The sequence below is a fragment of the Ctenopharyngodon idella genome, chromosome 22 (genome assembly GCF_019924925.1).
Source record: "Ctenopharyngodon idella isolate HZGC_01 chromosome 22, HZGC01, whole genome shotgun sequence".
Lineage (NCBI taxonomy): Eukaryota > Metazoa > Chordata > Actinopteri > Cypriniformes > Xenocyprididae > Ctenopharyngodon > Ctenopharyngodon idella.
This window is the reverse complement of record NC_067241.1, coordinates 9,847,810-9,869,354: the sequence shown is the minus strand read 5'-3', so window position 1 is coordinate 9,869,354 and position 21,545 is coordinate 9,847,810. Positions and strand designations below refer to the sequence as shown.

The 21,545-nt window shown below is 35.7% G+C and overlaps 1 protein-coding gene across 6 annotated transcripts; it reads right to left on the bottom strand.

Moving 5' to 3' along the window:
• Window positions 1-1,284: 1,284 nt before the first annotated feature.
• LOC127505241 (sodium-dependent lysophosphatidylcholine symporter 1-like) lies at window positions 1,285-15,485 on the bottom strand. Of its 6 annotated transcripts, XM_051880670.1 has the most exons (15): window positions 14,813-15,476; window positions 14,432-14,551; window positions 12,643-12,767; window positions 12,323-12,455; window positions 11,929-12,007; window positions 9,122-9,285; window positions 8,248-8,338; window positions 7,931-8,052; window positions 7,665-7,748; window positions 5,325-5,408; window positions 5,116-5,228; window positions 3,643-3,786; window positions 3,301-3,477; window positions 2,281-2,324; window positions 1,285-2,183 (listed from the first exon to the last, which is right to left on the bottom strand). In XM_051880670.1, the coding sequence occupies exons 1-14, from the start codon at window positions 14,894-14,896 to the stop codon at window positions 2,282-2,284; spliced, it is 1,563 nt and encodes a 520-aa protein (XP_051736630.1). In that variant the 5' UTR covers window positions 14,897-15,476; the 3' UTR covers window positions 1,285-2,183; window position 2,281. The 6 variants fall into 6 exon arrangements, 4 of the variants coding, with proteins under 4 accessions (XP_051736630.1, XP_051736629.1, XP_051736631.1 ...); XR_007927670.1 differs by having other exon boundaries at window positions 1,285-2,324; window positions 3,651-3,786; window positions 14,813-15,485; XM_051880669.1 differs by having other exon boundaries at window positions 1,285-2,324; window positions 14,813-15,463.
• Window positions 15,486-21,545: the final 6,060 nt, after the last annotated feature.

The following is a 21,545-nucleotide window of genomic DNA, read 5'->3' as shown; positions in this document are numbered from 1 at the left end:
TGAAACTTTGCACATGCATCAGAAGTGGTGAAAAATTACGTCTGATATGGGTTTCAGAATTGGGTGTGGCAAAATGGCTCGATAGCGCCACCTACGAAATTTCAATTAAGCGCCCTTCGCACTATGCTACACATTCAAGTATGAAATTTGGTAGACACATGTAACAGCCCAATACCTACAAAAAAGTCCCTGGGAGCAAAATCTGAAAAAACAGCAGGAAGTCAGATATTTTGTGTTTTCTCTGCAAAATTTTTGCAGTTTTTGCCATTTCCAGATGTTGTACTTTAACAAACTCTTCCTAGAGATTTAACCAGAACAACATCATATTTGGTCTGTCTAATCTTAAGGCCTTGGCGATGTTAAATTGCGAAGATCTTGAGTTTTCGTTGAACGGCGTGTCCGTGGTGGCCTGACAAAATCTGATGTTTCGCCTTGAAACAGGAAGCTGTTGTAAGTCAGGCATACAATGTCCAACTTGACCAAACTTCACATGTTTGATAAGTGTTCTGGCCTGAAGACATCTACATGCAAATATTCAGTTAGTCATAGCACCACCTGCTGGCAACAGGAAATGGCATGCTTTACACAGTTATTCATTCCCTGAAACACATTTAAATATGCCATGAAATACTAGAAACACATTAAATCATGCAACACTCGGCTAAGTGCTAATGTATGCGATTAACGCCACGAAGCAGGAAGTTGTTGTAACTCAGGCATACAATGTTCAGGCTGCCCCAAACTTCACGTTTGAGAAGAGTCCTGCCCTGATGTAATCTTCCTATATTTATATACCTAATTGCATATTGCCCACCGTGCTGTTTTCCTAAAGCCACCGGGTGCGGGGTCCTTTCATCCCTGTTCGCAGGTTTAATTTTTTTGGTATTTGTTTTGTATTTTGTGTAGTTTTTTGTTCAGATCGTGGGAGAATTGTGATCTCTGTCTGAAAAATAAAATTGTGATTCTCAATTCATCCAGAATCGTGCAGCTCTATGTTTTTGAGTGAGTAAATTATGACAGAATTTCCATTTTTGGATGTTACTTTAAAGTCAGCATGAAGTGGAAGGTGCAATAGTCATTGCTTCCCTATTGTGATGTATATACAAGTGAAACTGCTTTTTGGACAAGGAAAAATGTAGGGCATACTTGATTTTGTCCATGGAGAATTAATTGGATGGTTGGATGGTTGTGTGCTTTTGTTTTGATCTCATGTGAGTGACAGTTGGTCCTACCTTCACACCGAAACACACATCATCAGAAAAGAGAAGACATGTTTACAAGAGGGAGGGGAAATTTTTTTAATTGAACACTACAAGTTCATCAAAATTAATAATCAATCGCCGGAGCACCACCTAAGTCCTCTCCTCCCATTTCTACCAGTGATGCTGACAGGTATGCTATATACCATAAAAAAACAAGAATTGTCAACTTTGATTTCATGGTGACTTTAAGGCCTAAAGACGTTTGGCCTTAATAACTATTGGCCACAAGAGGGCGCTGTGCTGTTTTCTGCACTGCAAAAGATGACCTTGCACATGCACATGTTTACACATGGCTGATTATTTATACACTTTTATATCATTATCATCATTTTCTGAGCAAAAACGCTGATACAAGTACATACATACACGACTAGCTGTGTCTATCTTTTCAGTGTTATAATGCTCAGCTTAATATGAATAGACAGTTATCAGTAAGCCATTCATTTGTTGAATTTTCTGAAAAGTGTAAACACTGCAGAAACTATGGCTTAATCAGCGGTATGAGTCTGAGGTGAGACTCCGTCTTGATATGGTGCAGAAATTGCATATTGCACTTTTAAGCTCACTAATGTTTCTCAATCCTGTGGCCGGTTGTATTAACTGCTTAGAATAGTTTTAAGTTAATCATGTAATTTTTTACTTTAACACTGGCTATAGCTTTTACATAAAAAAGTAGATTGGTCTAATTTGAATTCAAAAAGAAAGATTGGTTACCCCTTGACTAGTTGGTCAGAATAGTTCTTAAGACACAGTCTTAACAGTGGCTGTGTTTACGCAACTGGTCTTACAGGCACTACAGGCTTTGAATGTCTCCTTTATTCATCTTGAGTGTGTAAGATTAGTGAGATTCCTAAACTGTGTTGGGGTCCCTCCAGAACTGGATTGAGAAACATTCACCATGCACAATGAAAAGCCTTTCCACTGAGATGGAAAACAAAACATGTTCATGATTAACAGTTTTAGAACCCATAAATGTTACAAAAGTAGTGAACTTCTTAAGTGAATACTGAGTGATTACTTCATAGGCTCAGTTCTTCTTCTCCTTTCATGCTGGTCTCTGTCCTGTACAGGTCAAGAAAACAGGCAGTAAAGGCACAGTTAGTACAGTTATTACAAGCTAATGCAAAACTGGAACACAGTGTGAGAACATGAAGACATCACTGAATATATTACTTAACATATTAGTGTTGAAATGAATGTAAAGACTAAAAGAAAATGAATTTTTGTAAGTTCGCGGAAGTTGCTTCTGTATAGCAGGGAGATGTGGCAAGAAGGAAATGGTGCTATTTTTGATATCAACATTGCTTCTCTCTCATTATTTTTAGTATGTAGAAAAAGATCACACTCCTCAACTCGGCAAGTTAAAGGGTTAGTTCACCCAAAAATTAAAATTCTGTCATTAATTACTCACCCTCATGCCGTTCCAAACCCGTAAAACTTTCGTTCATCTTCAGGAACACAAATGAAGATCTTTTTGATGACTACCACTTTGATGCATTAAAAAGTTCATAAAGAGGTCGTAAAAACTGATCCATATGAATTGGGTGGTTTAGGTCAAATTTTCTGAAGAGGCACTATCACTTCATATGACGAACAGATTGAATTTAGGCTTTAATCACACATAAACATACATCAACTCACACATCAGTTGTGGTAAACGGAAGCTCAAGCTCAAGCACGATTGCTTAACATGCGAAAACAAATGAGGTTCATTCTCATGTGTTACACAGCACGTACGCAGCTTCCAGAAGAACCAATGAGGTTCATTCTTGTCAAATTCAGATGACCTTCTGTTTATGTTGGCTGATCAATGTTCATATGTGAATTAAAGCCTAAATTAAATCTGTTCATCATATGGAAGGACAGAAAGCTTTCAGATTTCATCAAAATGATCTTCATTTGTGTTCCGAAGATGAACAAAAGTCTTACGGGATTGGAACGACATGAGGGTGAGTAATTAAGGACAGAATTTTCATTTTTGGTTGAACTAACCCTTTAATTCTTGGATCCTCTTTGTTATACAAACAGAAACACATACCCTGCTTTCCTTAAAGCATTCTGGATTTCCTGCCGTCTCTCTTCATTGATGGGATAGAAGCAAAAAATCACCAAGCTGATGAGCAACAGGCAGATGGGCACTGGAGCGAAGAGCAGCCGCAGCGAGTGTATGACCTCTGGATTATGTTTACAAGCACCAGGCTTATATCCTACGAAGCTGAAGAGTTAAGGAAGAATATTAACGAAGTATTGTTGTGAAATCCGTCACAGAAGCTATAGGTTTAAAATAAAGACATAGTGCACAGGAGATGTTCAAAAATAAAAAATAAAAAGTTACCATTGTTAGCAACTAAAAAACAATCTGAATGGAGGAAGCTCTTACTGTAGTACCAAAGTAGAGATTCCAACAGACATGCCTCCACCGAATTTGTTGAAGAAAACATAACAGGAGTAGAATAGTGGTTCTATATCCTGGCAAGATGGGTTCTTGACTTTGAAGTCATCTACTACATCTGGCAACATTGACCTAAAATAAATAATTAATCTGGTTTTATAGTAGGCCTATGGCATGTTCCATATACATAATTTGACCATAAATACTTGTTTTCGGTGTCACATGATCCTTCAGAAATCATTCTAACATACATGTTGTTGCTCAAGAAACATTTCTTATTATTATCAATATTGAAAACAGTTGTGGACATATTTTTGTGGAAACCATGAAACATTTTTAATTAATAGAAAGTTCAAAAGTAAAGCATTTATTTGAAATAGAAACCTTTTGCAAGCATGTAAAAGTCGATACTGTCACTTTTGATCAATTTAATGTATCCCTGATGATTAAAAGTATTCATTTCTTTTAAAGCTGCAGTCCGTAAGTTTTTCCTCTTTGTCGCCATCTCTGTTTGAAACCTGCAATTACAGTTATTTGCGGAATTATTATTTACGTGGGTTGTGCATTGCCATGGCTCTTCAGCGCGGATGAATCTAATGTTTGCAGTCATTCACCGCACCGGTGTGGATACTGTACTTCGGAATTACAGATACTACATCTCGGAAGTATGACCAAACTAAGAATTTTCTTTTCTGACCAACTGAAAAAACAGCATTACAATAAATCGCGCTACCAATGCTGATTAAATCCAACGATCGCTTAGTTCACATCACATCAAACCGTGCCAAATTATTATTATTGTTATACTTTGTTCTTAAATTGTTAATGTTAATAACATCAACATTGCGTGACTGTGTATTTAGTGTGTATTAGCGTCTGAAGTCTTCTGCTTTTGACTACGGGTGAATCTCCAGTTGTCACTGATGATTGTTTCTGGATCCGCCACCTGCAGTGTCCGGGACTCCTTTATACAGATGTGACATAATGACGTAAAGGCAAACTCGTATTTCCCGCGGAAAACTACCAGTACCACTCAAATTATAAAACATTACTACAAGCTTACCGTTGTGAATCGGGCTAAGGTAAGGAGACTGAACACTGGCTGGTTATGTACTTGCTCAAAAATTGATTTTGGATCATTATTTAACCAAATAAAGTTATGAACTGTAGCTTTAAAAAAAAAAAAAAAAACTCTTACTGACTTACTATCTTACTTTCTATCTTGACTATGTGCATTACAGCATAGGAGGATATGTTTTCCTAGTCATGGGGGTCCAGTTTCAGTATAACGTCATTCTGAAAAGACTGCCAAGCATTACATACAATTCCCAGCTGACCACTATCTGAGTTAGCGTAATGTTTCAATAATGCAATAGAGCTCATTTGATGGTGTGGAGTATGTGTTGATGCAATTAAGGGCTTTAGCAATGAAGAAGAGATATTTTATAAGGGTTACATTACCAAGGGAGTAAAAAGAGGGATGCCAGACTTGTGCCAGCTAACATGGACATAATAATGAAGACAGGTAAATTACTTTTCACTAGGGATATCACAATTAGAGCTGGTATATACATCTGCAGAGGAGAGGAGAAAGACAGATGAAACAATATACCTTGGAAACAAATATACAGTTTTAATTGTTAAAGCCATTAACAAAGAGTGGTGCTTACTAAAAGGCCAATGAATATAGTAGTCTTCTTGCCTATTTTGACCAATAACGTCTGCCACACTGGGATGGATATTGTGGCTGCTGTCTGTAGAGGAGCAGAAAGGATTACAATTTTTATAACTAATATACTATACCATGCTAGTGCTTAAAAATTAAGTTATAGAATTAGTTCACTTTAAAATGAAAATTACCCCAAGCTTTACTCACCGTCAAGACATCCTAGATGTATATGACTTTCTTTTTTCTGATGAACACAATCAGAGTTATATTAACAAATATCCTGACACATCCAAGCTTTATAATGGCAGTGAAAGGGGCTGACAAGTATGAAGCTCAAGAAAGTGCCTCCATCCACATCCATTCATCATAAACATACTCCACATGGCTCCAGGAGGTTAATAAAGGCTTTCTGAAGTGAAGCGATGCGTTTGTGTAAGAAAAATATCCATATTTAACAAGTTATAAAGTAAAATAACTACAAACCCGATTCCAAAAAAGTTGGGACACTTTACAAATTGTGAATAAAAAAGGAATGCAATGATGTGGAAGTTTCAAATTTCAATATTTTATTCAGAATACAACATAGATGACATATCAAATGTTTAAACTGAGAAAATGTATCATTTTAATGGAAAAATAAGTTGATTTTAAATTTCATGGCATCAACACATCTCAAAAAAGTTGGGACAAGGCCATGTTTACCACTGTGTGGCATCTCCTCTTCTTTTTATAACAGTCTGCAAACGTCTGGGGACTGAGGAGACAAGTTGCTCAAGTTTAGGAATAGGAATGTTGTCCCATTCTTGTCTAATACAGGCTTCTAGTTGCTCAACTGTCTTTGGTCTTCTTTGTCGCATCTTCGTCTTTATGATGCACCAAATGTTTTCTATGGGTGAAAGATCTGGACTGCAGGCTGGCCATTTCAGTACCCGGATCCTTCTTCTACGCAGCCATGATGTTGTAATTGATGCAGTATGTGGCCTGGCATTGTCATGTTGGAAAATGCAAGGTCTTTCCTGAAAGAGACGACGTCTGGATGGGAGCATATGTTGTTCTAGAACTTGGATATACCTTTCAGCATTGATGGTGCCTTTCCAGATGTGTAAGCTGCCCATGCCACACGCACTCATGCAACCCCATACCATCAGAGATGCAGGCTTCTGAACTGAGCGCTGATAACAACTTGGGTTGTCCTTGTCCTTTTTAGTCCAGATGACATGGCGTCCCAGTTTTCTAAAAAGAACTTCTAATTTTGATTCGTCTGACCACAGAACAGTTTTCCACTTTGCCACAGTCCATTTTAAATGAGCCTTGGCCCAGAGAAAATGCCTGCACTTCTGGATCACGTTTAGATATGGCTTCTTTTTTGACCTATAGAGTTTTAGCCGGCAACGGCGAATGGCACGGTGGATTGTGTTCACCGACAATGTTTTCTGGAAGTATTCCTGAGCCCATGTTGTGATTTCCATTACAGCAGCATTCCTGTATGTGATGCAGTGCCGTCTAAGGGCCCGAAAATCACAGGCATCCAGTATGGTTTTCCGGCCTTGACCCTATGTACATTTAACTTTTCCGGCCTCTTATTGCTACCTGTCCCAACTTTTTTGGAATGTGTAGCTCTCATGAAATCCAAAATGAGCCAATATTTGGCATGACATTTCAAAATGTCTCACTTTCAACATTTGATATGTTATCTATATTCTATTGTGAATAAAATATAAGTTTATGAGATTTGTAAATTATTGCATTCCTTTTTTATTCACAATTTGTACAGTGTCCCAACTTTTTTGGAATCGGGTTTGTAGCTTCTGCCAGACCGCCTTACGCATTCAACTTACAAAGAAAGTGTAACTTTCGCGATGTGGAAAATGCATCGCTTCGTTTCAAAAGGCCTTTATTAATACCCCGGAGCAGTGTGGAGTATATTCAGCTCATACTCGTTGGTCCCGTTCACTGCCATTATAAAGCTCAGATGCAACAGGAACTCCAATTGTGTTCATCAGAAAGAAGAAAGTCATATACACCTAGGATGGCTTGAGGCTGAGTAAAGCTTGGGCTAATTTTCATTTGAAAGTAAACTAATCATTTAAACCTGCCTGAATATTGTATAATTTTAAATGTATTTTTAAGATAAACCATTCAAAAACATATAATATATTGTGCTTTTAAATAATATAATAATATAATACTTCATGTTGTAACATCCAAATTAATAGGTCAGGTCAAACATATTATTTTCTATTAAATTTGACCAGACTACATTAGGTAACAGGTTGGATCATGTAGAAATAGCTCGTTGCAGTACTTCATACTATAATCTTTGAAATAATGGATCCCTCACCAATAATATGAGAACAAGATGCTGGAAATATTGTCCCATATTTGCTGCATGAGTACAGAAGAGGGCGAAATTTCCCTGAGCCATCTGAAAAAAATATTCTTATCACGATTACCGTCATGCTTTATAAAATCCATTTGTTATCTCTTTGACTGTATGACTAATATAAAAACTATAATACATAACAGGGCACCTGCAATGCAAACATGTTCTTCTTGGTATTTCAACTACAAAAATGCATTCATAATTTAAACAGAAAAAAATCTGACCTGGAATGCTAGTGAAGCAAAGAGGAAGCCAAATACAAGCCGCACATATGGAGTGTGTCCCAACATCATCTTTATACCAGTAAGATAGGAGATATTTATGCGGTCCAGTTTACTCAGAGGTGCTAAAGTGAAATATAGACATGTGCAAATCATTAAATTAGTCTAGAAGTCTCTGCATGTAGTCATTTGGCCAAAAATAATATATAGTTATACAAGTGTTTGAAACAGATGTGGTACTATAAGTGAAGCTTGAAAGAACATGTGGTAAACATAACATCATATAGTATTTGAACTAGTGTTAATTCATTTGGACTTACCCAACTGTTCCTTTACTCCAAGAAAAAGCACGAGGCAGCACAGGAAGTACAGAATTCCTAATACTAGTGCACCAGTCAAATAGGCTGTTCTCTGTAGAAATTAAAAGACAAATGGAGCTTTAATTCCGCAAGGACACATTAAATTGGTCAAATATGAGAGTAAATCTATTTTCTAGCATTACAAAAGATTTCTATTTCAAATAAATGTTGTTCTTTTATCCATCCAAGAATACTGACAAACAATGAATGATGGTTTCTACAAAAATATTAAGCAGCATAAATATTTTCAACATTGATAATAATAAGAAATGTTCTTGAGCAGCAAATCAGCATAGAATGATTTCTGAAGGATCATGTGACACTGAAGACTGGAGTAATAATGCTGAAAATTCAGCTTTGCCATCACAGAAATAAATGACATTTTAAAGTATATTAAAATAGAAAACAGTTATTTTAAAATGTAATACAATATTTAATTGTATTTTTGATTAAATAAATGCAAACTTATTCAGCAGAATAAGAGAATGTTTAAAAACATTAAAATCTTACTGACCCCAAACTTTCGAAACGTAGTGTATATTCAGCTAAATCTTCAGCTAAAGTATCAGAAGATACTTTGTTGTTGAGGTTAGGCATACAATTTATGGTTTAGAGCCATGCTTTGCACAGTAACTGCATTCTCTGATGCAACAGATACAGATAAAGGCCCTACGTTTGCTCAAAACAGAAAGCATTTTATCTTCTACACATGACTGAATTATGAATTTAAGAAAAACAGTTGCCTTGATAGTTCGCAGTCAATATGTGTGCAATAACTAATAACAAATTCCACTATATCTCTGTTTGACACAATGGCAAATTGATGTTCACTCACTGTGTTTTGTAGAGTGACAGATATTTCATCTGTGTGGTTCCCAGAAGGCTCAACCGTGTCATTCTGTAAGCTGCAGTCGCGTGTTTTTTTGGCATGGTGCACTCCCACAATCTGACCCTGAATGGCGGCCCCCGCCAGTGTAGCGAACATTTCCATGCCCATCCCTGTACCATAACAGAAAGGAATGTTCTTGACTTGTTTCTCTTTTATACAGGAAACATATTGCAGCTAAGGTATTTCCACTGTATCCTGCTTACAAATTATAATTAAAAAAGGTGGAAGAGAAGAAGTTTCTTCATTAATAAATTTGATCTCTCTTTCTATTGCTCTCTCTGTCTGTAAGGAATATAAACCTTCAAATGTCAATGCTTTTTAAATGTCAAATGCTTTTTAAACTTTTTTCAAAACTCAAGACAACATTCAAAGAATTTCTTTGAATTCCAATTCATTTTAATTCTACTTCCTTACAGAATTTTAAATAGCGATTCTTCTGTTTGCTATCTCAATTCAAATTAAATTCAAATTCAGGAGTATAAAAAAACATTCTCAATTCAATTCTGAATGGAGCACAACACTGTTACTGGTACAGAACTAATGATTTGTATTTGAAATATTTGAAATATTTAATCTGTTGTTATATTGGTCCTTGATAGAAAAACATTGTAAATCTGTGTAGAGGACACTAATGTTCACTGTGTAACACTAATGATTGTCAGGATTTCAAGCAATGAAGCAAAGTTTCAAAGTTCACCACTTTTTTTTTTAACTCATCTTAAAGGGTTAGTTCACCCAAAAATGAAAATTCTGTCATTAATTACTCTCATGTCGTTCCAAACCCGTAAGTTAAGATATTTTTGATGAAATCTGATAGCTGCTCCTGTGTCAGCATCACACACATGCGTCAAACTGCTCACATGATCAGCTTTGGCCAATAATAAGCTGGCATTCAGACGTAAACACGGAAGCCTTCACTGTGCTTACTGTTTTGTTTTTTTTCGCACAAAAAGTATTCTCGTCGCTTCATAAAATTAAGGTTGAACCACTGCAGTCACGTCGACGGTTTTAACGATGTCTTTAGTGCCTTTCTGGACCTTGAAAGTGGTGGTTAAATTGCTGTCTATTGAGAAGTCAGACAGCTATCGGATTTCTTCAAAAATATCTTAACTTGTGTTCCGAAGATGAATGAAGGTTGTACGGGCTTGGAACGACAAGAGGAAGAAATATGTTGTTAGTAAAATTCTAGAAGAATTTTATGAGGAAGATACACAATTACAACTTCTGTGGGGCGTGAAGAAAAAGTAATATAACTAGTAGTGTAACTAATTACTGTTGCCAGAAAGTAATAGTATTATTTTTGAAAGGAGTAACTAGTAACGAGTACTAAGGTACATTTTTTGAGTAACAAGCCCAACACAGCTCCTGACAAAAAGTTGTCAAAAGAATTATGATTTATTTATTTGATTAGCATATATGGGCTGATATATATTTGGGTGTGGCCCATAATCACTAATTGGCCTATGTCCAAACTTCATAAAACTTGGTACACATGGACACCAGAGCATTCTGTGGAAACATGCCAAAGTTAATGAATTTCATATGCTACCAGCCATTTTTTGTCTCAGTGAATGAGGAGTGAAGGCTGTATAACTAATGTTGTCCACTAGAGACAGCTATAGGATATAGAGGGTATGCATTAACGTCACTTTCCCGCCAGAACGCACTCCCTCAGCTGGACTGAGTGGCAAAAGAACCTGCTGCATGACTGGATTTAACAGGGGAAACTGCGAAAATGCGAGTAAAACAAATGATTACACTAGAGGGTTGGACTCGAAAGTGTTTCTCATAACATGTCAAAGAAACCTAATCCATGGATATTGACATGCAGCCAGGAATCGTGTTTCCTGACATTTATATGTGCCTGATTTCGACGCCGGGAGAACACATAAAGCAAATCTGCCTGTGAAGGCTTTATATAACTACAATATGGGTAGGTCTAAATCGGAGTGAGCACTTATGTTAATGTTATATATATCGTCATATCGTCCAGCCCTAAAACTTGTATAGTTTTTGTCAGTGTTTATTTAAAAGCACCCAATTATGCAGAATATAAGATAATAAATATTTAATTGATGAGTTGTCAACACAAAATATAACAATACAATATATAGGGTATGATTTTACCCCTAAATCCATCGTTTGGACACAAAATGATAACAGCAAATCCATGTTTCTCTGCCTGGAGTCCAGTTGTTTGTGTGAATTGCAGTGATCCATTTACTTCTTTTTTTCTGTAGCTTTTGGCAGTCTGTAAAAATATACCTCAGACTTCGTGTCAAAGCTATTTGAACAGTCAATCGCAAAGCTCTTTCCCGTTTTGGATGTGTTTTGTATGTTTTTCGCGGCATTCACGCTGAAAACCAATGCTGCCACTCAGTCTTTTAGCCACTCAGTGGGCGTAACTGCAGTCATAACGGTCGACAGTGACGTCACATGCATACCCTCTATAAAATCCTTTTATTTGCAATCCTTTTGCATCTGTCAATGGCATTGGCAGAATATTCCCTGACTTATTTGTCATGAAGTCAGTTCTCTCTTTAGGAACTTGCATGTATTTTTGTAAGCTGTTTCATCAAAACCTAACTAACAGTATCAGTGGAAATTCAAAATCACTGACTTTGCTAGAAAAACACGACACAAGTTAACATGCATGGCAATTCTATCAACTCGCCCCAATCTAATCTTCTATGAAAGCTATTTGTGCTTGCCTTGAACCACAACGATTGCCACTTGAGGCTATATTTTCTTACTGTAACCAGTGGCTGAGTCTCGATCCTTCTCATTCCCCCCCAGAAACATGTTTAGGGAAGAATACGGCACATGGTAGCACTGAGCAAGACAGAAAGAGAAAGAAATGTTTGGAGTCCATCATGAATCATATAATGCATTATATTAGCAAAACAGTAATGAGTACTATATTTAATCACCATGAGTACTTCAGAGGAAAGAGGTAGGCACAATAGTGACACTGTATTTTTGTTTGCAATGTAAATGAATTCAAATTCTAATGCATTTTTCCCTTGATTCAAAAACAAATTTAAATTTGGCCATCCCCCTATGCAGGAAATGTCCTTAACAGCTTTTAACACTGAATGTGTAAAACAACTGAAAACTGTGGGCAGATAATAGTAATAGTGGGCTTACACTCATGAAGGTGTCAAACAGACAGCACCATATGAAGTACCAGCTGAAACTGAAGGAAGAGGACATGGTGTCCTGTGGGGTATACCAGAGCATGACATACGATAGGACCCCAAGTGGCATTGTGAAAACAATCCTGTGTAAAGAGGGTGGATGAGCAGAGTGGCACGAAATGATGCACATTCGGCATATTAAAAAAATCAATTTTAAAAAAAGCACACAATCCCCTATCATATATATGCTTAAAATATGTAGTATAAATGTGAGTAACCTCTGGTCTGATTTTAGGAAGTAGTCTGATATTAACAGGTACACTCACTCACCAAGGAATAAGTTTGCCAATTCTGGTCCGTCCACTCTTGCTCACAGCATAACCAATCAGAGGATCCGTAATGCCATCCCAAGCTCGACCAAGGAAGAGGATGATGGATGCAGAGAAAGCTTCCATCTATGAAAAACATTTGGCTGACTTATTTCACATAAAATACTCACTATACTACATTATTGTAACAAAAAACAACAACATTTACTTATAAAACAATGTTCGACCAAGTTGTATATTAACTTTCACAGGATCTTTCACATACTCCATTTTTTACTTCCTGTGCTAACAGTTCGGTTAATAGTGTTGAGTGTGCAAACATGGCATACAAACTGAGAAAAAGATTTAAGGTGGACCATGATGGAGCCTCGTGCGTTTTATAAATGCTCAGTTGTTCACAGATCACACAGTGATTGCCTCGAAATTCCCTCAAATAGAAAACTGAACGCACATGGTTTGATCCTACAACCTTTTATTTGCCAGCCTAGGTCTTTAATCACTAGGGGATGTCTTTGTTGTCTTATTGTTCGTATTAACTATCATTTTTTGGGTCAGCTTTTAATGGAAAGTGATGTTCACTTAAGTTATACAGCAGACTGGATTATATTTAGTTCAAAAGTAATCAAATAATATGGCACATTTACGCTACCGGTCAAAAGTTTTGGAACGGTAAGATTTTTTAATTTTAAATGTTTTTAAAAGAAGTCTCTTCTGCTCACCAAGGCTTCATTTATTTGATCCAAAATACAGCAAAAACAGTAATATTGTGAAACATTTTTACAATTTAAAATAACTGTTTTCTAATTGAATACATTTTAAAATGCAATTTATTTCTGTGTTGGCAAAGCTGAATTTTCAGCATCATTACTCCAGTCTTCAGTGTCACATGATCCTTCAGAAATCATTCTAATATGCCGATTTGCTGCTCAAGAAACATTTTGGGGTCAGTAAGAGTTTTTTTTTTTGGAAAGAAATTAAAGAAATTAATACTTTTATTCAGCAAGGATGCATTAAATTGATCAAAAGTGACAGTACAGACATTTACAATGTTGCAAAAGCTTTATATTTCAGATAAATGCTTTTCTTTTGAACGTTCTATTCATCAAAGAATCCTGAAACATTTGTACACAACTGTTTTCAACATTGATAATAATAAATGTTTCTTGAGCAGCAAATCAGGATATATGAATGATTTCTGACACTGAAGACTGGAGTAATGATGCTGAAAATTCAGCTTTGCCATCACAGGAATAAAATATATTCAAATAGAAAACAGTTATTTTAAACTGTAAAAATATTTCACAATATTACTGTTCTTGCTGTATTTTGGATCAAATAAATGAAGCCTTGGTGAGCAGAAGAGACTTCTTTTAAAAACATTAAAAAATCTTAGGTAGTGTACACAGTCAAAAAGCCAACAAATCATAATAATTATGTAAATAATACACACATTTTGCATTATTAAACAAATAACATTGATATTGCTGTTGTATAGGGTGATTTCCTGGATCACTATCTAAACTAATGGGTGTGGTAGTTTTACAAAATGTTGTTCCTTTATGTATACTTTTTTTCAGAACTTACACAAAATTAAGGTCAATGTATATAACAAGGTCTCTTCACTCCTTTAGATTTAACATAATTATTCTACGTATTAGTTATATCATGTTTTACCAAGTGTGTGTGTGAAGAGCAGCTGTGACACTGAATTTGTACAGAAGACATCTATCTATATGGTGTTCACCAATATCAGCTGCTGAAGACCACATCTTCTGTTCTTTTATACTGACCTTCACAACGTCCAGTAAAAAGATCTGCATGAAAAAGCCCTTGGCGGTTGCAGTCATTTGATAAGGCATTCCTCCAACGGCATAACACAGCTTTCTGGACAAAGGGATGCCTGGGGTTTTCTGCACGAGACCAACATGTTGATGTTATGTTTCAGCGTTAACAAGAAAAAACTGACATGAAGCATTTTAATATAAAACAAGTCTGGAAATATAAAAATATAAGCTATATTCACCAGCAAAATGAGCTTAGACTCGCAAGCCAACTGTTTTTAAATTTGTTCCAACATCTTTTAGAGTTTCCATGTAAGTTATTATTTACATGCCAAACCCACTTATGTTTACAAAGAATTCTCTCTAAAAATGAGATATAGCCTATCATACCTGCTCATCGTCGTCATTTTCTGTCGCGCAGGCTATTTTGTCATCATTTCGACTGTACAGTATATTCGCATTATTGTTGGCCATCGTTCAATTATAGAGAAAAGAAGTTGTAGGCTGTTTTAGTTTTTTTTTAGCGCTTCTTATACGTGATCCAAAGTAGGCGTGGCTCATTCTGTACGAGAGCATTTGAGGATGTCCAGAACACACGTTTCGCAATCTTTCTTAACGGCACTGTTATTTCTCTGTCAAAAGTTGTGCGTTTTCTCTAACACGGTTTTTTATTATTGTTTTTTTTTTTTTTTTTTTTTAAACAATCTCTTAATTTAGAATCATATTTGTGAACTCGAAAAGGTAGAACTGTGTTCTCAGGACAAGCATATATTTTTTTTTCTTAAATGTCAGGTTGGGGCAAGTTGTCACGTGTTTTAGACCTTTATCTTCTTTCTTAGACAATTTTATCTTCTTTCCTAGAAAGCAGAATGAAATGTTATGACATTGCATTCTCTGGAGTGATCACAGTCATTATAACATAGCTTAGATTAGCGTTTATTTAATTATCTGAGCAGTCTCTAGTTATTTAATATCTAAACCCTGCTCACATTTTCAAGTTTTTAGACAATTTTGATCACAATATAATTCCCAGACTTCAATTTGTGTTGTTTTGATGACATTTTCATTTTAAAATGTGTCAAACCTAGTGTGAGCAATGGATTTGGAGTTCTGATACAAATGATGTTATGATAAACAGCTGAATGAAGATTAACAAAATAAAGCTCACTACTTTGGACTTCGTCTGTACAGTCTTATTGCAAATATTTAACTAGCGAAAGAAGACACAAGTTCAATATTGAGTGAATGTGCACATGAAATCTAGCATTCACCAAGATACAAATGCAGGGCATAGACAATAGAAATAATAAAAAAAATATTATACATTTAAAAAAAAAAAAAAAAATCATACAAGGAATTTAAGTCATATTTATTTATTTAGAACTTTATATAATACAGCTTCACAGTACTAAATAGGAAAATAACAGTGTCAGTGTCACAAAATTCACCAATTTTGACTGCTGTTAAGTAGCTTTCCAGAAGACAACAGTGTCACTTTTAAGATTAATTCAGATTCAATGTTGATTCAGTTCAGTAAGCTTTACAGAAGACAACAATAATGTCAATATCCAGCTCAATTCAGTTCAAGCTTTTGCGTTCTCATCCGATAGTGTCAGAGCAGTCAGATCGATATTAATTTATAATGAAAAAAAAAAACACAAAAAAAAAAGGAACACAGGTGACGGTGTGTAATATAGAGTGTACTGTAGAAACTCCCAAACAGCAGATGCGGGCTTTGGATACACAATGTCTGAAATGTAAAATAATATAAAGCATGTTTTATCAGCTTACTATGGTACGGTGTTGCCTCCAGGCAACATGGTCTATTTTAGTTTGTTTTTAATAAAATAAGGCACCAATTGATTGATCAAACATATCTCAGGACAGAATAACTCAAATACTAATCAATAAAAGTGTAAAAAAGACCAAAACATGACCAACAGGGGTCCATTTTGTGTCCTGTTTCAGCACGTCACATGGCTCCATATTTTCTCTGTTGAAAAATGCTTGTATTTTCAAGAACTTTACATTATATATCATCAAATGTTTTACAGAAAATAACAAAAAACTGTGTGTTGCCTCAAGGCAAAAAGTATTCTCGTCGCTTCATAACATTAAGGTTGAACCACTGTAGTCACGTTGACTATTTTAACCATGTTTTTAACTACCTTTCTGGACGTCAAAAGGTGCAATGACATTGCTGCCTACATGTGAATCAGATACCCTCAGATTTCAACAAAAATATCTTAAATTGTTTTCCGAAGATCTTACTGGTTTGGAATGACATGAGGGTGAGTAATTAATGACAAATTTCATTTTTAGGTGAACTAACGCTTTAAGTGATTACATTTACATTTAGTCATTTAGCAGACGCTTTTCTCCAAAGTGACTTACAAATGTAAATAATTAGGTACATAATATTGTAAATAATACACCAGAACAACTGTATTTACTTTTTACCCATAGGTTCAGCATTTAGAAGTTATTGCAATTATTTTCTTTTAAAATTAGTCATGTAAGATGTCATGTAAAAAAAAATTCTTGATTCATTTTCTGAACAGTAGGGCATGATGAGTATATCTGGTTTTGTTTCAGGTGACACAGTGAAGCCGAGGGCATGGATGCTGTCATTGGAGTGTCAAGTGGTCATGGGACCTCACCTTGACTTCACAACTCGTCTGGCTGCCATTTTTGCCAGTTACTACAATTTCAATTTCAAGTATGCTGAAGATGCTTCTTGCACTCTGGAATTTATCCAAAGGTAATGTCTACATTAATTTTGTACTTTTTTTTTTGGTGGGTTAAACAAGGAATGTTTGGATGTATTGTACTGTGTTTTTACGAGCCGCGCAGGACCACAGCAGCCAAGCAGTAACAACCCCCATTTCCCCCTCAAACAAGTGATGTGTGTTGCAGACTCAACTCATGTGTCTGTGCTGGACACCAGAGAGGAAGCTGTTTTTAAAAGGATGGAGCTCTTACTCCATCCTTTGCAAACAGTACTTGTAAATGATGTAAATTGTTGTGTGCAAATGCTCTGTCTTAAATCACTTTGTTGCAGGACTGTTCTTGACTGTGTGTTTGTGATGGAAGTGTTTTTCAGTTGCTGTTATTTATGTGTTATTTACTGTGTAATGTCACCTCGTTCCAACTGAGCTAACTTTTTGTTCTGTACTGCAACAGCAGTGACCCACTGAAAGTGGTGACTGGAAACTGACACCTTTTTCATCCCACTTGAATGAAACTAACAGCTTTCCTCTCTGCCTTTTTGTTTATAGGTGGTTCTTGGGCATCAATCCAGCAAGTCTGTACACTTATCAGGAAACTCATTGACTTTGAATGGATGTCAAGTGTTCCAGCACCAGACCAGACAAAACAAACACTGGCTCTGTGTTAAGCTAGATGTTGTTATGCAGTAAGATGGTCAGTTTCCTGGTTCAATGGAAAGAAGCATGACCATCTGAACCTCTTCGCTGGAAGGTTTAGACAGACTTTATTAAACTGCAAAATAAAGGTGTAAAATTTATCATGCTTTTGTGTTTATTTGAATTTAACATGTCTTTTCAATGTTATAGGTTATTATTAACAAATGTCTTTGCTGCTGACCTTCGACAAACCATTTCATCCATTCCCAGTAGCCCCTCACTGCAGAACACATGAGATCCAGGGGGCGGAGACGGGTAGGTGGAGATGCGTAGGCTTAGATCCAGGGGGCGGAGACGGGTAGGTGGAGATGCGTAGGCTTAGATCCAGGGGGCGGAGACGGGTACACTGTAAATCATTTGACCGTGCATTTACAGTAAATTACTGGCTACTGGTTGTATTACTTTCACAGTAAGATACTGTATGTAAATTTACAGTAAATTACTGGCAACTAGTTATTCACAGTAAGTTACTGTATCATTTTTACAGTAAATAATTGTGAAATGACAGCTATATACTGTGATCACACAGTAGTTATTCCATCATATTACTGTGATTTAGCAGTATGTTCCTGTAGAATTACTGTATTTAACTGTGAAGTTACAGTAAATGCCATCAGATTACTACAATTTAGCAGTATGCTGCTGTAGAATTACAGTGTAAACTATAATAGTAATGCAACTCAGTAGCCAGAAATGTGCAGTTAATTTACACTTAAAAAATATTGTAAAATACTGTAAATCAATAACCAGTGAGATTAAATACATAAAGAATATTTAATTATTGCAGGTTTATGTAATATTCTGAGTTTGCATTCACAGTTTTATTCATTTTTTTGAGATATCAACCTAAACAGAACTTCTTCAGATATTTTGCTTTGATTTTCTTGAAGTTTTAGAGTTGAACATGTTTTGTAAAATATATATTTCATAGAAAAAAATATACATATTATATATTTTAAAATTTCATAAACTTCTACAACTTTTGACTTCTATAACTCTAACCCCAACTCTGAAGTATTCAAGATTTTTAACAATTTAAGTTAGAAAAGTCCTTTTCATATCTATGCTCAAAAAGTGGGACAGACAATTAACAGAAAAAACAATTTTATATTTTCACAAACTTTGAAAATAAAAAGTTGTTAAACTCAGCAAGTGGCACTGGCACTTCAGTACTAGAGTTGAGGAGTTCTGACATACAACACAGAAGTGTTTTGTATTTTGGGTCTGTACAGTTGCTTTTGAATGGCTGTCTATATGGGTCAAATTGACCCACGAAAAGTAAGAGCGTTTAAAATTTCTGTAATCACATTTCACAACACATAAGCGTGTTGAAACTTTGCATGCATGTTCATGAAGCTAAATAAATCACAAAATTTCAAGAAAAAAAAAACATAGGTTAACTGATATTTCCGACAGCTCAAAAATCAAATCAAATTGACCCGCAACAGTACACGAGGGTTAAAAAGCAAGTGTAGTCAGCGATTGTTAGTTTCTTGAAAAAAGTAATCTGATTATTTAACTCTCATTACTTGTGATACATTACTCCCCAACACTGCTTACAGGCTGCAAATCAACAAATGCTTATTTTGTCTCCTGGTAAGAAGGCAGTATCAGCAGAGTGTGATTATCTGTGTCCTCGTACCTGATATACAGAGTCTGACATACAACCCCATTTCCAGAAAAATTAGGACATTTTGTAAAATGCAATACAATCAAGAATATGTGATTTGTTCATTCTATTTAACCTTTATTTAATTGACAAAAGTACAAAGAAAACATTTCCAAACTTATTTGTATTTTGTAAATATAAACAAGTTTTGATTTTGATGGCTGCTGCAACACAATTCAAAAACGTCAATATGGACCAAAATCTCTGAGGAATGGAACAGCACCTTGTTAAATCTATGCCACAAAGAATTAAGGCAGTTCTGATGGCAAAAGGGGGTCCAATCCGGTCCTAGTAAGGTGTACATAAACTGGCTGGTGAGTGTTGTATGTTACGCTGTTAAAATGTCTGCGACTATACGTATGAAATGATCAGTTGCTTGAATGCAATAAATGATTCCAAATTATTGTGTATTAATAAATTTATGTTCACCAAACCTTTGTAAAAAAAACTTAAAAGCTAGTTTTAAATTTATAAAGTTTTAAATAAGGATTTTTTTTTTTTTTTTTTTACAAAAACACTACACTTCAGAAGACCATTAATAACCCCCTTGAGTCGTATGGATTAATTTTTTTATGGATGGATGCATTATTTTTGGCTTCAAAACGCAGCCCCCCATTCACAACCATTATAAACCTTGGAGGACTAAGGATATTTTTAAATATATCTCTGATTGTGTTCGTCTGAAAGAAGATAGTCATATACACCTAGGATGGCTTGAGGGTGAGTAAATCATGGGTACGGTGTACATTTTAGGACTTCCTCACACCTCAGTCATACAACGAAAAGGCTTCAGTCACTGGACAAAACGGCATCGCGCCTCAGACCGAAAGGCTTCAGGTCTCAGGAAAAACGACGTCAGGTGTCAGGTCTCATACAAATAGGCATCGAAGGAAACAGCCTCAGACCAAAAGGCATCAGACGAAACGGACTCAGATAAAAAGGCATCAGACAAAACGGCCTCAGACTAAAAGGCATCATACATTAAGGCATCAGATGGAACGGACTTAGAAAGAAGCGAATTGCCCCGCCTCAATGTGATGTCACGTGCATGCAGTTTTCTGTTAAATGTTACACTAAGTTGTATAAAACATATCCCACTGAGATTGTTTTGTAAATTTGTAATATTCACTAGTTTTATTTGCATGTATAAAAAGTTAGCAAAATAACATATTGCAAATAGTTTGCATTTGCAAACTATTGTGAACACATACGAAATAATTTTTGTCGGATTGATAGGCTACTATCTGTATAACAATAATTGTACTACAAATACCATAAACTATAGTGTAGCAAAACCATGGTTAATTTGTGGTTACCATGGTTAACTACAATAACCATTTTATTTTATTTGTAGTAAAGCCATGGTTCATTTTTATAAGAGAGGTAAAAAATCTTTCGAGCTATTTGAATGCGTTGTTATAAGCACAGCTGCTTTGTGTACAGAGGTTACCAGGGAAACGGCTTTATTTCTTCTGTTCCAGCGCCACCTACTGTCAGAGAGTCGATTAGGCAAGGCAAGGCAATTTTATTTAGCACATTTCATACACAATGGTAATTCAAAGTGCTTTACATAAAAAGGAAACAAATACATAAGAATAAAAATGGAATGCATACAAAATAAAAATAACAATAAAAACAGAATATCTGGATGGAAGAGTCACATTTTACATTTTCATTCAGCCCGTTGCTGTTTTTCTGCAGACCAATGTGAAAATCGGCATGTTCTTTTCTTTTCTTATAAATAGCCTACATGAATACCATCAACAGATAGATTCTACATAATTAACATGCACGCACACACATCTTACATAAATTTGGAAATAGTAACAGTAAAGAAAAAGACAACTGAAGGACGGCATTATGATGGGATAAAATGCCTTTTCGTCTGAAGCCTTTTGGTCTGAGGCTGTTTAGTTCGATGCCTAATTGTACGAGACCTGACACCTGACGTCGTTTTTCCTGAGACCTGAAGACTTTCAGTCTGAGGAATGACGCATTTTTGTTGTATGACTGAGGTGTGAGGAAGTCC